This window comes from Myxocyprinus asiaticus, chromosome 15, assembly GCF_019703515.2.
Source record: "Myxocyprinus asiaticus isolate MX2 ecotype Aquarium Trade chromosome 15, UBuf_Myxa_2, whole genome shotgun sequence".
Classification (NCBI taxonomy): Eukaryota; Metazoa; Chordata; class Actinopteri; order Cypriniformes; family Catostomidae; genus Myxocyprinus; species Myxocyprinus asiaticus.
Window position 1 is genome coordinate 11,486,331 of NC_059358.1, and position 14,796 is coordinate 11,501,126.

At 39.4% G+C, this 14,796-nt stretch overlaps 1 protein-coding gene across 3 annotated transcripts in view; it reads left to right on the forward strand.

Annotated features, from left to right (window-relative positions):
* LOC127453475 (RNA-binding motif, single-stranded-interacting protein 3-like) overlaps positions 1-14,796 on the forward strand; it is a 219,435-nt gene that overhangs the window by 75,389 nt on the left and 129,250 nt on the right. For all 3 annotated transcript variants that reach the window (XM_051719866.1, XM_051719865.1, XM_051719864.1), the window contains exons 3-4: positions 3,404-3,462; positions 11,421-11,512. In XM_051719866.1, the coding sequence (XP_051575826.1) occupies positions 3,404-3,462; positions 11,421-11,512 (151 nt within the window). The remainder of the gene's footprint in view (positions 1-3,403; positions 3,463-11,420; positions 11,513-14,796) is intronic.

The window sequence follows — 14,796 nt, forward strand, 5'->3', positions numbered from 1 at the left end:
TTTTGGGTAAAATAGTCAGTTTTCATGATATTAAACAATTTTTTCATAACTTTTCAGTATTGAATAAATTATAAGTATATTTGTAATCCAAAGTTCTCTCACTTCGTCCGCCATCATGGATTTATTTTTCAACTGAGCTCATCATGGTGCATTCTGGGATCGCGTACATGGGGAAGGATAGATACAATGATACCTTAGGATTTGGCCAAAATGAGATATCATAAAAGACAGCATAGTCAAGAAACCTACCTTTTGGAACAGCCTTCACGTCAGGAGCACACCCATGATGTCTTAAAATGCTGCCTCCAAAGGAAGCTCACTGGGTTTTGGAACAGACCCAGTGACTTCTGTGCTCCTTGTTTATTTCAACTGGTTTATTTACTTAAACCGTCAGAACGAATCGATTCACTAAAATGAATTGAACTTCCCAATGCTATATGTAAGTAATGCTGGGTTCACACTATATGATTTTGGCCACAATTTTGGCATCTAAGACAAATTTAATGGATTGCAAAAGATTTCTCTGGTTGTAGGGCAAAATCATCAATCTTTGATCACTTAATTCAGCATGTTTACTGATGGCCAATTAATTGCCTTTGCGATGAATTCTAGCCTCCGATGAAGTTCTGTCAGAAGTTTCGTGTTGCAGTCGTATATTGTAACTGCTGTCAATCAGGATGATTTTGACCAAAGTCTTGGCTACGATATGTATCCTACAGTATTACATAATGTCGCACAGTGTGCCATGGCTTTTACCCAATATGTCACTGGGATCATACAGTCTGTCAAATAACAATTGTAAAGGACCGTATAAACCGTACAGTGTGCATTCATCTTCAGTTATTCTTTTTTTAACCAGTTCATTTATTTGAACTGTCCAAGCGAACCGATTCTCTCAAATGATTTGGACTTCCCAACATTTCAGATGAGAGAAAGCACCGTTTAGGAGAGTGGCAGAGTGCATTTTAATATTGCTTCAGCTCACTCCGCTATGCAGCTGGATACTATTTGCTGAATGCGTGAAACAAGTTAACATTAAAAAGAGCAATATAACTATTTGTTTTGCTACACCGCTACTCTTTGGAAAAAGTAGCTCGTTGCTGGAAAAGTTACAAACAATTTTTAATATCTGAACTAATGTAAAAAGGTAGTCGAGTGACACCACTTGAGCTACAGGAAAACAACTGTTTCCACGGGTATGTCATGTCATCCTCAAAGGATTCTACAACAGTTTAAGACATTTATTTGTATTTCATCTGTAAAGCTTTGCCGTTAGCAGGCTTATGAGGGATTTAAGTGCTTCTGATGAATTAGCTGCCATTTTCCAGACATTGGCTGTACAATGCCTCGCCGGGACTTTGTTCCTCATGGTGACAGTGAAATGATCTCTCCCTTATTAAACGCCTCCATCCTTATGAAGGTGGGGTAATATAGTCTTCCGCTTTTACCTGGAGGAGGGAGCCCGCATTAAATATTAAATTAAAAGTCACATCAGGAGCACCATTCTAAAATCAGTCTTCCTGTTCTTCAGGCGCAGACGGAAATGATAAGCAACTTTATTGCGTCCATCGTGGATGGAAGGCAGTAGGGAAGGAATTTGGGACAAAAAGGGAATAAAGATACAGAAAGAAATTAATCTGTTGTGCAGACACTTTCGTGAGTCTATGAAGAGACTGGTTTTGCTATGTGAATAGGGGTTTTGTGGGAGTAGAAAGAAAAAAAGAAAGTGGGGAGAAACGGAGAGACAATATTAGTCGAATACAAGACTACTCAGTACTTGGAGCTGAGGTGAAAAAGTGAAAATGAGGGGAGGGGGATTTTTGTGGTGAAGATTGGGGCTCTGTTGAACTTCCAGTGTTTAATTAATTCACAGGGGTTTCAAGCTCACCTACTGTGCACAGAATCCACCTCCCCTTGTTTATGATTTTCTGTTAAGGAAATGTATTGATAAACATCCCTTCGTCAAGGTTTTAATGAAGGAGAGAGTTAAATCGTTATTAAACAACTCTTTGAGTTAGGTTTAGACTTTTTAATTAGTAAAGTTCAGAGCATCGCCAAAGTCCCTTTTAAGGCGAATCATTTCACACGGCAGCCATCATTGGAACACTCACAGGCAGTCTGGGCAGCAAGTGGCATAAAAGTACAACTCCTATTTTCTTGAATGGGGAAAGACCAAAATCTCCAAATAGGTTGGTCAAGATTATGATCAAATAACATATTTTAAATAATCAGTCAAATCTGACAATAATAGATCATAATTTGAGATTCTTTAGCTCAGATCATGCTAAAAAGCTATTTTTCTGGCTATTTCAGCTAATGTGCATGCGTGTTCGCGAGTTGACTGACAGGCGACGTCAGTATCTTAAAGGTTATTGGCTTTTTTACCTGTAATGCAGGACTTCTACATCTGTTGGGCGTTCCAGTTTCACCCATTTATTTTAATACCAGTGGTCCTTCTCTGCTAAATTGCCTCAGGCATCATCACAAGACAGGGATTTTCAATTAAAATGCAAATAAAATCTCCAAAATGTTCATGCAAAACGTATACGCTCATTTGAGGTGGATAAATTTTTTGTTTGATAAAAATACATAAATTACGATATCAAATATTTTCATTTTAATGAGTATACTGTAGATGTGCATTCAAAAAGTCATGTGAATATCATTAATTTCATTGCATAGCATCTGAAATTTTGCTGTGGTTATTCTGAAATGCCAGACACAAAGCCTGTCATCAAAACGATTGGCTACTATTACCTCCCAGAAGTGTCAAACACACACTTTTGGTCCCTGACATATGGCATCAGCCGCTGAACGCTAACACTCATGAGGTTCTTCAAAACATTTTGTCTGCATGCTCTAAACCTCAAGTACTTTTTTTTACATTTATTAAAAGTACCACAGTGGCTTCAACTTCCATTTTCAATTCTATTTCGCAGCAGTTTCCGCAGAAGTGACGTTTTTGTTCTCTTAAAAATGGAATGGAAATGCTACATTATTCGCAATTGTTTTTGTGCCATTCTGATTTTACGCATACATGAAATTTGTAACTTGTATGGAAACATGACTATTGATGCATTTGGAAGATGCTTTTCTCCAAAGCAACAACATACAGTTTATTCAAGCTATACATTTTATGAGTTCCTACATTCCCTGGCAATCGAACCCGTGACCTTGACGTTGCTAGCAGCATGCATTTGGCAGATGCTTTTTATCCAAGGCAACAACTGTACAGTGCATTCGAAGTATGTATTTTATCAATACATGCATTCCCAGGGAATCAAATCCATGACATTGGCATTCCTAGTGCTATAATCTAACAACTGAACTACAGGAACACAGGTCTAAAATAACTGATGGCTTTCATTTGAACTGATCATGTTATTCTCTTTGTCCTTTGCAGGTATGGAAAAATAGTGTCAACAAAGGCAATCCTGGACAAAAACACTAACCAGTGCAAAGGTGAGTACCGCAGTCAATACTGTTTTGCATTTAAAACATGCTCACGTAGCACTCAAGCTCACTTAATATACTCAGTAATCCCTGTCAAATGACTGACTACGAATGGTTTGACAATAGTTTGTATGATCTTCAGAGGCACAAACGTGTTTGCGTGATTGTAGGAGGGGTCTTTACAACCAGATAAGACGTTAGCGTGACTAACAGATTTAGTTGTGGCAAGTAAAAGTACAGGGCTCCTCCTGTGTTGATTTGAAAAGTCCGGCCCAGTTGTGGGGGGTTAAAAATAGTCGTGGGGGCGAGGGAAGTGTCCAGTTGAAATTGATGATTTAGCAGACAGCCTCTTAAATAAATATCCTGGCTTTCTACACAATCTGCCAAGCTTGGTCCTGCTGGTTCTTCTGCTGTTTTTTATGGACGTATGTGTGTCTATCTATTTGCTATGTTTTCTCTCCAAGGACATATCTAATATATCCAAAAATGACTATTGATGCACACATGAGAAGGGGGAGATGTTTGGGAAGCAGAGGAAACCACTCTGGGCTTAAGAGGACTTCCTCTTCCTGGAGTTAGCTACCCTCCTTCTCTGCCAGGCTTCTCCACCCTGATGGGCTTCCAGCCAAGACTTAAGGGAGCCAGACAGATCAGACAGAAAAAGAAAAAAGGATGAGATTTGATTCATTCGCAGCTAAAATTTTGTCAAGCTCCACTGAATTGCACCAATCTACATGTTTGTCCTCCTTTCTTCCCCCGCCGCTATTTTTCGCACAATATACTCCATATTCATTGCAAACATGTGGTCTTTTATATGTTGATCAAACCCTATTTGAAATTACAGGGCTGTCTGGCATAGATTAATCCTGTACGATGGAGTCCTTGTTTAATGCATGTAACCCATCAAGGGTTGTTTACAGATGGATTTGCTTGGTCTGTTTGCTTCTGAATTCTGCATGTCAAGATCATTCATAGGTTATTTAACAAAGCTTTGAAATGTTTTTATTTACTTTCCCTAAATGGATTGTTGGCGGTACGTTAAACATACATACGCATATTCGCTTTACGTTAAGCAACAAGAATAGTTTTTTTTTTTTTTTTTTTTTTGCTGCTGGAGCTAGAAGGATCCGGCCTAATGGTAATTATGAACTTGTTTGTGCAAAAAAAAAAGGCAAATTTTCTGTTTCAGACAGCTGTTTTTTCCCCTTGTTCTCAATGACAGATGGAGAGGGTGGGTGTGATTTGCGGGCAATGGAGAGGGTGTGTTTGATTTCTCTTTGGCTTAATCACGAGCCTCTCATTAGACAGTGCAAGCGTAAATATTTGTGTGTTGTACAACACACCAGCATGACGACAAGCTCTCTCTTTCACTCCTTTTCTTTCCTTTTCAGTTGGAATTATCTGCAGATAAAGGAGATGGTATGCATGTATGAATCTTTTTCCCACAGTGTTGGCAGCCAGGGAAAGAAAGATGGAGAAAAAAAAAAGGAGAGGAACCATGCTGAAAAAAAAACAAAAAAACAAAAAACAGCTTAAAGCAGCCTAAGATGTCTCTCAGAATGTTAAGCTGGTCTGTTAGAGATGTTTTGGGCATTTTTTAGTTGACCAGATGGCCAACCAATTATGCGAGACCAGATGAAGATCAGCTTAGCCATGCTGGGAGGCCAGCTTAAACCATGTAAGGACAGCTGAAATCAGCTAAGACCAGCTAAGACCTTGTTTTTGATGGGTTTGGGGCACTTTTCAGTTGATCAGGCTAGGAGATCAGATGGCTGACCATTTATGGGAGACCAGCTGTGAAACAGCTTGGTATTTCTGGAAGACCAACTTAAACCAGATAAGGCCAGCTAAAATCAGCGCAGACCATCTAAGACCTGGTTTTAAAGGGGTTTGGGCCACTTTTCAGCTGGTCAGGCTAGGAGACCAGATGGCTGACCAGCTATGGAAGACCAGATGAAGACCAGCTTGGCCAGGCTGGAAGACCAGCTGAAATCAGCTAAGGTCAGCAAAAATCAACTAAAACCAGCTAAGATATGGTTTAAGAGGGGTTTGAGGCACTTTTCAGCTTGTCAAGCTAGGGGACCAGATGGCCGTCTAGCTATGGAAGACCAGCTTAAACTAAGATCAGCTAAGTAAAGAAAACCACCTTAGGCTGATTTAAGACCAGCTTAGACAATGGTTTATGCTGGTTAGTGCTGGTCTAGCCATGGGAGCACATGGCAACATAGCCGTGTTGTTCACCAGCTAAAAAAATGCTGGTCAACCAGCTTTATCAAGCTTGTATTTAAGCTAGTAAAGAAGCCTGGTAGGGACACCAGCATACTAACATCCCATACTGGGTATCAGCTTCCAAAACACAACATATGCCGACATTTTCAAAGGGAAGCGGTTGTGTGTAGGGGATGTTTTTGGAACCAAAACAAAATATGTGCACTCATTCGAGGCATATTTGTATTTATGAATTTAATTACGGAAATCTTCCACTTCCACCCAAAACCGTCATGTGTGTCATGTCTACTCACAAACGTTTATCTCTTCCCCCTCTTTGTTGAGCTCCTTTTCAGGCCTGTTCCAATACTGGGGATCATGTTGTTAATAGGAACTGATTCCTGCATTCTTCAACTGGGAACCTCTCTCTCAGCCCACTTCCTGAAAGCTGTTGTGTAGATCTCTTGGTCAATGACCTCAGGAATGCTTGCAGCGTTTCTCTCTAACCAGAAGCGTTCCTCTCTCTGGATCAAGAACAGTCTACTGGAAATCCTTTTTCACACACACGCACTGTTTTCTTAGGCTTATGAAACATCTGCAGCATTTGGAACATCTGGCTGGCTCAATTCTCTGCTGTAGAGATCTTTTTCTCTCTCTTTCTCTGTCTCTTTCTCACTTCCATGTTCAGTGAGCGGCTTCAAAGTGGATGGCATGTTGTTCTATATGTGAGGTGTGTGCGTAAATGAACACATATGTTTGGCATATAGAACTGTTGGCTTGAACTCTTCACAAGCTCTCAAAAGTTCTGCTTTCAACCATCTGGGGTTTCAAATGTCAGTCAGGCTTTGCGATTGTGTGTGTTTAGAGTTTAGCAAGGCTTATGGTGAGATGCCTCCACTGAAGGAAGACACACTGCCTCAAAAGTGCCTCAAACGCTCTGAGGGGGGAATTCACTTGGAATGAATTGCGCCCACTGATAGCACTGTTTATTTGCACATGCTGTCTGCTTTCGTTCAGTGCCTGATTCATGAAAAGTATTATGCAAATCAGGTGACGGTGTAAACACTTCCAAATAATTTGTGCTGAATGCAATTTGCACACCATAATTCCCTGTCTTGCAGGCCAGTTCCAAGTGGTCAGTCGTAGAGGATACAGCAGACTACTATAGTCTGAGACTCAACATCATTGCTCCATAGCTGTGATCCATGCACCTTAATCTGTTCTTAAAAATACTATGCTACACATCTGGATATATGGCTGGTTATAACACTCTTGTCCATCATATGATGAACTTTTGCTGCCATGATCAATAGAAAATGTAAACAATTATCTCTCTTAAAGCTACACTATGTACGATTTTTTTGTTAGAAATGAACAAAATTGTATTAATGAGCAAGTACACCAACAATCTGTCTTCCAAACATGTTTTTGCCTTACCCTGATTCACTATGGTAAGCCTATAATAATTATTTCTATTTTAGAGCTGTCGGGACGGATTTGGCAGGAAATTGCATACTTCCGTCAGTCGTCTGTTCGTGTTACATCATGTCCGTGTAAATAAAGAAAAGAAGGTCCAGATAGCTACTACATCACGTGTATATGTGCGGTGATAGGCGTGGTGGTAGTTTTAAGCTGGCAGCTTGTAGCCACAATAAATGAGCAGCATTAACCATGGATCGTTCCAAAAGGCAACCCTGTGGGGAAATACCTGTTTTCAAAATAAAGAGACCTCGAGCCGAGAAGAGTCTGCAAGCAAAAAAGGAAAGCGACAGAGCCCATAATAAAACATGAATCAACATCAGCTTGGCTTTTCAGAGGTGGCGACAACTCTGAGATCTGAAAGGATTTGAAACCAAGCCAGAGATGGCTTTTTCTTGCTCGACAAGTAAGATATTTTATTGGACCAATCATTGGCCAATTAGCTCTCTTAGCACGGTAGTTCGTTGAATAGCGTTAGCCACTCTAATGGGGCATTTGATTAGATTGTGGTACTGCAGTGATTGATTTCATTTTCGAGGAAGGACAGTGGGGAGGGGGGGGATCTTTATGCTGGTAACAATGCCAATCTGTAAACCAGTTACTACCTTAGTCTATCTGCCTGCTAGCTAAGTTTATCTGATATGACTAGCAATCGTTATGTCTAATGTCATCGTTGCCTTACTTTTGTAACGTTATTTATTTTGAAACAAGTGTTTTCAATAAGTCAAAACAACAGAAGATATGCTACTTACCTGCTCATAAGACATATTTTTCAGATATCCGGCTTTTTCTTCCTTTCATTATTTATTTTTTTTTAGGGGAGGGGGCGAGTTTTGTTGTTGTTAGTGACATTCGCTCTGATAAGCTGATCACCTGTAACCATGGTTAGCGTGACCTCCTCAAACCATCAGATTCATCCACACAGAAGAGCAGTCCAAGCCCAGCTCACATAATAACCAAAACAGTGCTCATTCGCAAGTAACTTGCAGTTCTATTCTGCAACCACTAGAGGGCCAAAAGTTACATAGTGTAGCTTTAAAAAATTCTCCTATTCCTAAATTCCTTGCGAACAGGGTTGCGAGGGTTACTTTTGAAATGTATTCCACTGCAGATTACATGCTGTAAAATGTAATTTGTAATGTATTTTGTTAGATTACTCAAGGTCAGTAACATTCTAAATACTTTGGATTACTTCTTCAGCACTGGTACAGTGCATCCGGAAAGTATTCCCAGCGCTTCACTTTTCCACGTTTTGTTATGTTACAGCCTTATTCCAAAATGGATTAAATTCATTATTTTCCTCAATTCTACAAACAATACCACATAATGACAACATGAAAGTTTTTGAAATCTTTGCAAATTTATTAAAAATAAAAAAAACGATGTACATCACGTAATTAAGTATTCACAGCCTCTGCTCAATACTTTGAAGCACCTTTGGGACCAATTACAGCCTCAAGTCTTTTTGAGTATGATGCTACAAGCTTGGCACACCTATTTTTGGGCAGTTTCTCCCATTCTTCTTTGCAGGACCTCTCAAGCTCCATCAGGTTGGATGGGGAGCGTCGGTGCACAGCCATTTTCAGATCTCTCCAGAGATGTTCAATCGGGTTCAAGTCTGGGCTCTGGCTGGGCCACTCAAGGACATTCACAGAGTTGTCCCATAGCCACTCCTTTGTTATCTTGGCTGTGTGCTTAGGGTCGTTGTCCTATTGGAAGATGAACCTACACCCCAGTCTGAGGTCCAGAGCGCTCTGGAGCAGGTTTTCATCAAGGATGTCTCTGTACATTGCTGCATTCATCTTTCCCTCGATCCTGACTAGTCTCCCAGTTCCTGCCACTGAAAAACATCCCCACAGCATGATGCTGCCACCACCATGCTTCACTGTAGGGATGGTATTGGCCAGGTGATGAGCGGTGCCTGGTTTCCTCCAGACGCTTGCCATTCAGGCCAAAGAGTTCAGTCTTTGTTTCTCATGGTCTGAGAGTCCTTCAGGTGCCTTCTGGCAAACTCCAGGCGGACTGTCATGTGCCTTTTACTGAGGAGTGGCTTCCGTCTGGCCACTCTACCATACAGGCCTGATTGGTGGAGTGCTGCAGAAATGGTTGTTTTTCTGGAAGGTTCTCCTCTCTCCACAGAGAAATGCTGGAGCTCTGTCAGAGTGACCATCGGGTTCTTGGTCACCTCCCTGGCTAAGGCCCTTCTCCCCCGATCGCTCAGTTTGGCCGGGCGGCCAGCTCTAGGAAGAGTCCTGGTGGTTCCAAACTTCTTCCATTTATGGATGATGGAGGCCACTGTGCTCATTGGGACCTTCAATGCTGCAGAAATTTTTCTGTACCCTTCCCCAGATCTGTGCCTCGATACAATCCTGTCTCTGAGGTCTACAGACAATTCCTTGGACTTTATGGCTTGGTTTGTGCTCTGACATACACTGTTAACTGTGGGACCTTATATAGACAGGTGTGTGCCTTTCCAAATCATGTCCAGTCAACTGAATTTACCACAGGTGGACTCCAATCAAGTTGTAGAAACATCTCAAAGATGATCAGTGGAACAGCACCTGAGCTCAATTTTGAGTGTCATGGCAAAGGCTGTGAATACTTATGTACATGTGATTTTTTTCATTTTTTATTTTTAATAAATTTGCAAAGATTTCAAACAAACTTCTTTCACATTGTCATTTATGGGGTATTGTTTGTAGAATTTTGAGGAAAATAATGAATTTAATCCATTTTGGAATAAGGCTGTAACATAACAAAATGTGGAAAAAGTGAAGCGCTGTGAATACTTTCCAGATGCACTGTAGATTAAAACTCTGCCAGTGCAGTAAGACAACATACACATGTTAAAAATACATTCTCTGAAAAACCTAAATATCTTATGCAGTGTTGTAAAGATAAATCTAATTGATATTTTTACAGGAAAACAATACAAAAATTATTATCAAGAATATGATTTTTGCCCTAATATCAAAGGTCTTACTAGAAAAAAGAAATTATGATACAACGTGAATTTTCTTGATAAAAAAAATATGATTGTGCCTGGTAACATGCATGTAAAAGAAATAGCATTTTAGCTTAGCGTAAAGCTGACAATTTACACAAGGTTTATTTCTATTTCTTGTGCTTCAAATTTGAAACTTACTTCTCTCTGCTTGTATGAATGTAACACATCATAAAGTGTTTCACCGCTGTTCAAATGCACTTTGGATCGCATCATTTATATGTATACATTTTTTCCATCTGAAAGGACTAAATATTAAATGAAACAAATGACAATAAAATGCAAAATAATCTCTTCAGTAATCAAAATACTTTTTGAATGTAACTGTATTCTAAATACCAATGATTTAAATTGTAACTGTATTGGAATACAGTTACTAATATTTTGTATTTTAAATACGTATTCCCGTTACTTGTATTTCATTACTTCCCAACCCTGCTCGCGAAGCAGGTGGTAAATAGGTGATAAATTTTACTTGCTGCAGGCAAATAGCACTGATTTAAGTGAAAATGCCACAATCTGTAATAAGCTTTATTTACATAGAAACGAGGCATGTTTACACAAAAAAAAAAAAAAAAGAAAAAAGAAAAAAGAAAAAAAAAAAAGAATTACAAAAACTAAATAAAAAAAATCACAGCAGCGCTATTTCAGCAGAGTTTAATGTTTTTAACGTCTGGATAAACTTGACTCGGGTGCTTAGTGATTAAGATGCATTGTTTTGCGCTGAAAAAACTTGCACAAAAGGTCTTCAAGAACTTCTGCGTTTCTTACTGTGATATGTTGTAGAGGAAGACACAGATCTTCTCTTTCGCTCTGTCTTTATCTCTCTCGCTCTCTGCCAAGAAATATTTGGTTAAAGAGTTGGGTGGTGGACAAGGGGTGAGGTCAGGCTAAATCCTCCTCTGTCCTTTTACTGAGGAAATAGTTGACAAGCATGAGCCTTGAACAAAATGGCTGTTTCCTGTCTCATATATATATATATATATATATATACACACACACACACACACACACACACACACACACACAGACAAGCGACTGTGCTCAAACTCGCAGACTCTCTTGTGTCTCCACTATCAGCATAAGACAAACAACAGAGTGGTCTTATTTTGACCCATGGATTTTACATCTGATAAACGTGTCTGATAATGTCTGATTAATGTCTGATAAAGAATTCTTCAGTTTTGGCAAAAACACTTAGATATGTCTGATTGTGTGCTGTAATGTGTATAAATAACTCACTCATATATCTTTCTGTATGTGCGTGTCTGTGTAGGATATGGCTTTGTGGATTTCGACAGTCCGGCGGCGGCGCAAAAAGCTGTAGCGTCCCTGAAGGCCAGTGGAGTGCAGGCACAGATGGCAAAGGTAAGCTAGGCTTTACACCGTGTCCTAACCAGGTGCGCCGTGACAACTTTAAAAGCATCAAGCGTTTTTTCTGTTCCCACTGAAAGTGAAAAATTGCACCTAGAAACAAGTCAATCACAGTCACTCATAACATATTTTATGTTTAAACTCTGCATGAGAAATGTAACCCTATATACTTGCTTAATTCATATTTGATTTATCACTGTATGCTATTCCAAAGAAATGCGTCTTCATAATCTTTCATCAAAATGTAATAACTTGCTCTGCCTCTGGAACAACAACTTTTCTTGGCTAACATTACCTTGGCCACATGGATGGGGAAAAAATGTTAACCAATAGCCAAAGTTGCTATTTTATCTACTGATGTAGATAATGCAGCCTTTCTAATATCTTAAAGCTAAGAGACTCTATTTTAGTGAGTGCGCAAAGCACAGCACTACGCATAACAACCGTGCGCTACGTCTTATCCAATTTTTGTAAGAGCGCTAATTCTAAGTGCAATTTTTGTGCAAATGCAAAGGGCAAGTGGGCATGGGTGGCAGTGTTTGTGCTAACTGTGGGTGTACTGCAGGCTAATTAAGTGGCACAAAGTGCAATTTGCTATTTTCCTGAGAAATAGGTAATCACGCTATGACGTTTAAAAAGCAGGTCTGTTTTCAGTGCTACGTCCAAACTCATTTCCTGCATTTGCAGTTTGGAGAATCCACCAGCAGGTAGTAATAAAGTAAATGTCCAAACTCTGAAAATATATTGAAACATCAAATTATGTTCAAGTTGTAGCCATCTTATGAAACAAAAATGTATGAGATTTGTGTTAAACTTTCTGGAGGTCATGGTTTATTTTTCAATTATTATTATTATTATTATCATCTTTATATTAAATATTGTATTTATGATATAATTTGTATTGGTATTTTTCCACCTGTTGTCATAGAGTGATTTTTATGTCACAGCAAAAGGTGTCGGTGAAAGATGTTTGGATTTGGTATATGATTTTTTAACCGTTTGTAATTTTATTTTTATATTTTCATTTCATTTAAATGTAGAAATATTTTTCGTTAAATTTTTCTGTCTTTCAATAAATTAATTTAATTATACAAAATTGACTGGTAGAAGTGAAGTGTGTGCCGATAAAATCACTAATAATACTAGCCATAATTTGTGTGTCATTTGATGAAAATTATTAGTAATACTTACATTCCCTATAATTTAACAGAGTGCGCATCCAAATCCTGATGAGAATATAATTTTCTAAGCATATAAAAGGAGCGTGTCCATATTTCTATTATTCTAATTCATTGCATACAGTCCATTTACAATGCCAACTTCTTATGAATGTGCTGTTTTTGATTATATCGCTGGTGTTTGAGGGAATTGTCAGTATAATAGGATGCAGATGGTGCAATAACCAGAGAAGAACCTCTGAATTAAATTGTACTTGACCCAGCCCATTAGCGCATCTTGCACGCAATTTCGCCATCCCGTTTGCACTTACACTTAGCATGAGTACGGCTTGCATGTAAACACAAACACTTAATGGCCATGCCCACTGACTTTGCACTTATGACTTACGGTATAGCGCTGCGCTTAACGCTAGCGCTCTTAAAATAGGGCCTAATATCTTCAAGCTAATATCTTAAAGCTAATAGCCTAAAGCGACCACGGTAATTTAATGCTGATAAATAAAAATAGATTTGAAAAAGATGCATAAATATGTCAGGTGAACTTGACTTTCACTCTCCACGTCTTGGTCAAAAAAACCTCCTCAAAAGTGGGTGCTGGCGATGTTTTGAGATGGGTGGAGTACTCTTCCGTCATTTTACAGAGATAAAACGGGTTGCAAATACCATGTTGACAGTATACATGTTGGCTTTAATATACAGCTATGTAAAGTTGGATTTTAGACCAACAGGATTTAATTGTGGGTGAATGACAAACTGTCATGTTGCCTGTCATGTTACACCTGGTTAAGGCATTATGTGAGACTGAATCGATGCTACTTTCTATCAATTATTGATGATGAAGTGTAATAATGAGATATAATGAGGATAAGGATACAGGAGATGTGGCAACTAGTTATGATGATGATGTCATTGATGATGGTGATGATGATGGGAAAGATGATGGTCATGGCGGTAAACATCTGTGGAGGACATATAGGTATGATTCATAGGAAATATAGCTCTACCTATTTGGCTTGATGTCCAGTGCGTGCAAGCAGACACACACGCAGTTGTTTCAAGCATCTGTCCTCTAATATTCATAAGCTTGCAGGCTGTCAGGATGCAGATGGTTTGTGTATCTGAAATCCCATTTAAATGCATGCCTGTCAGAGCTTTTTGCACACAGCAGGCCTCATATGAAACAGACAGGTCATCTTCCAAAGAAGGGGAGAGGGAAAGAACAAGTGAAAGAGAAAGAGACAGTTTTAGCTCACGTGTGCACATTTGACATTTGTCTGTGGCCTGAGTAATGTTAAAAATACCTTCTTTTGGCCAAATTCTAGGTAGTATCATATGCATCCTTTGCAGAGAAGGCAGCAGAACACATTTTGACAAGCTAATTTTTAATAATTATTTCAAGTTGGTGGATGGGTCAAGGGAAATTTCTATTTTAAATTGAGATGCAACAATGTATCGGCCAAACATGGTATCAGCCGATAAAAAACAATTATCTGCTCAATCGGACATTGACTGGTTGTTTAAAAACAGCTGATGTTAGGGGCCAATGATTTCCTGTCCGCGTCAGAGAGTGCCATGGGCTGTGTCTGAAACCAGGAAAATGCTGCCTTTGGAGGCTGTATATGGAGGTAGGAAGGGATCAAGGCATCCAATGTTTGTGTCACATCCTGTCTACTGAGATACCTTCATCTGATTGATTTTTGAAGGCAGCATAGATGTATCCTTTGCTGCCTGTGAAATCCCATAATCCTGTGCGTGCGAATCCACGGCGGTTGAGCTGAAAAAAAAAATGGCGGCCAAAGAGTTATTAATAGACCATTGTGATTCAGTTGGATGAATGAAGTAGATGCGTTACCTTTAGTGGACACCTGATGGCGTTAATCAGTTGTTGATATCCTAGCAACGATGTGACATTATGCTGCCTCAGTAGCCTATCCGAAACCAGTTTCTGGAGGTACCTTCGTACGCAAACACTGTCTGTTGAGTCATTGACTGATAGGGCAGCGAGGCAACAAGATAGCTACCTTTGGTTTCGGACACAGCCATAGAGTGATTTGAAACCACCAGTTTATCTGTATTGGTATCAGCAGATGTTGTTCTAAA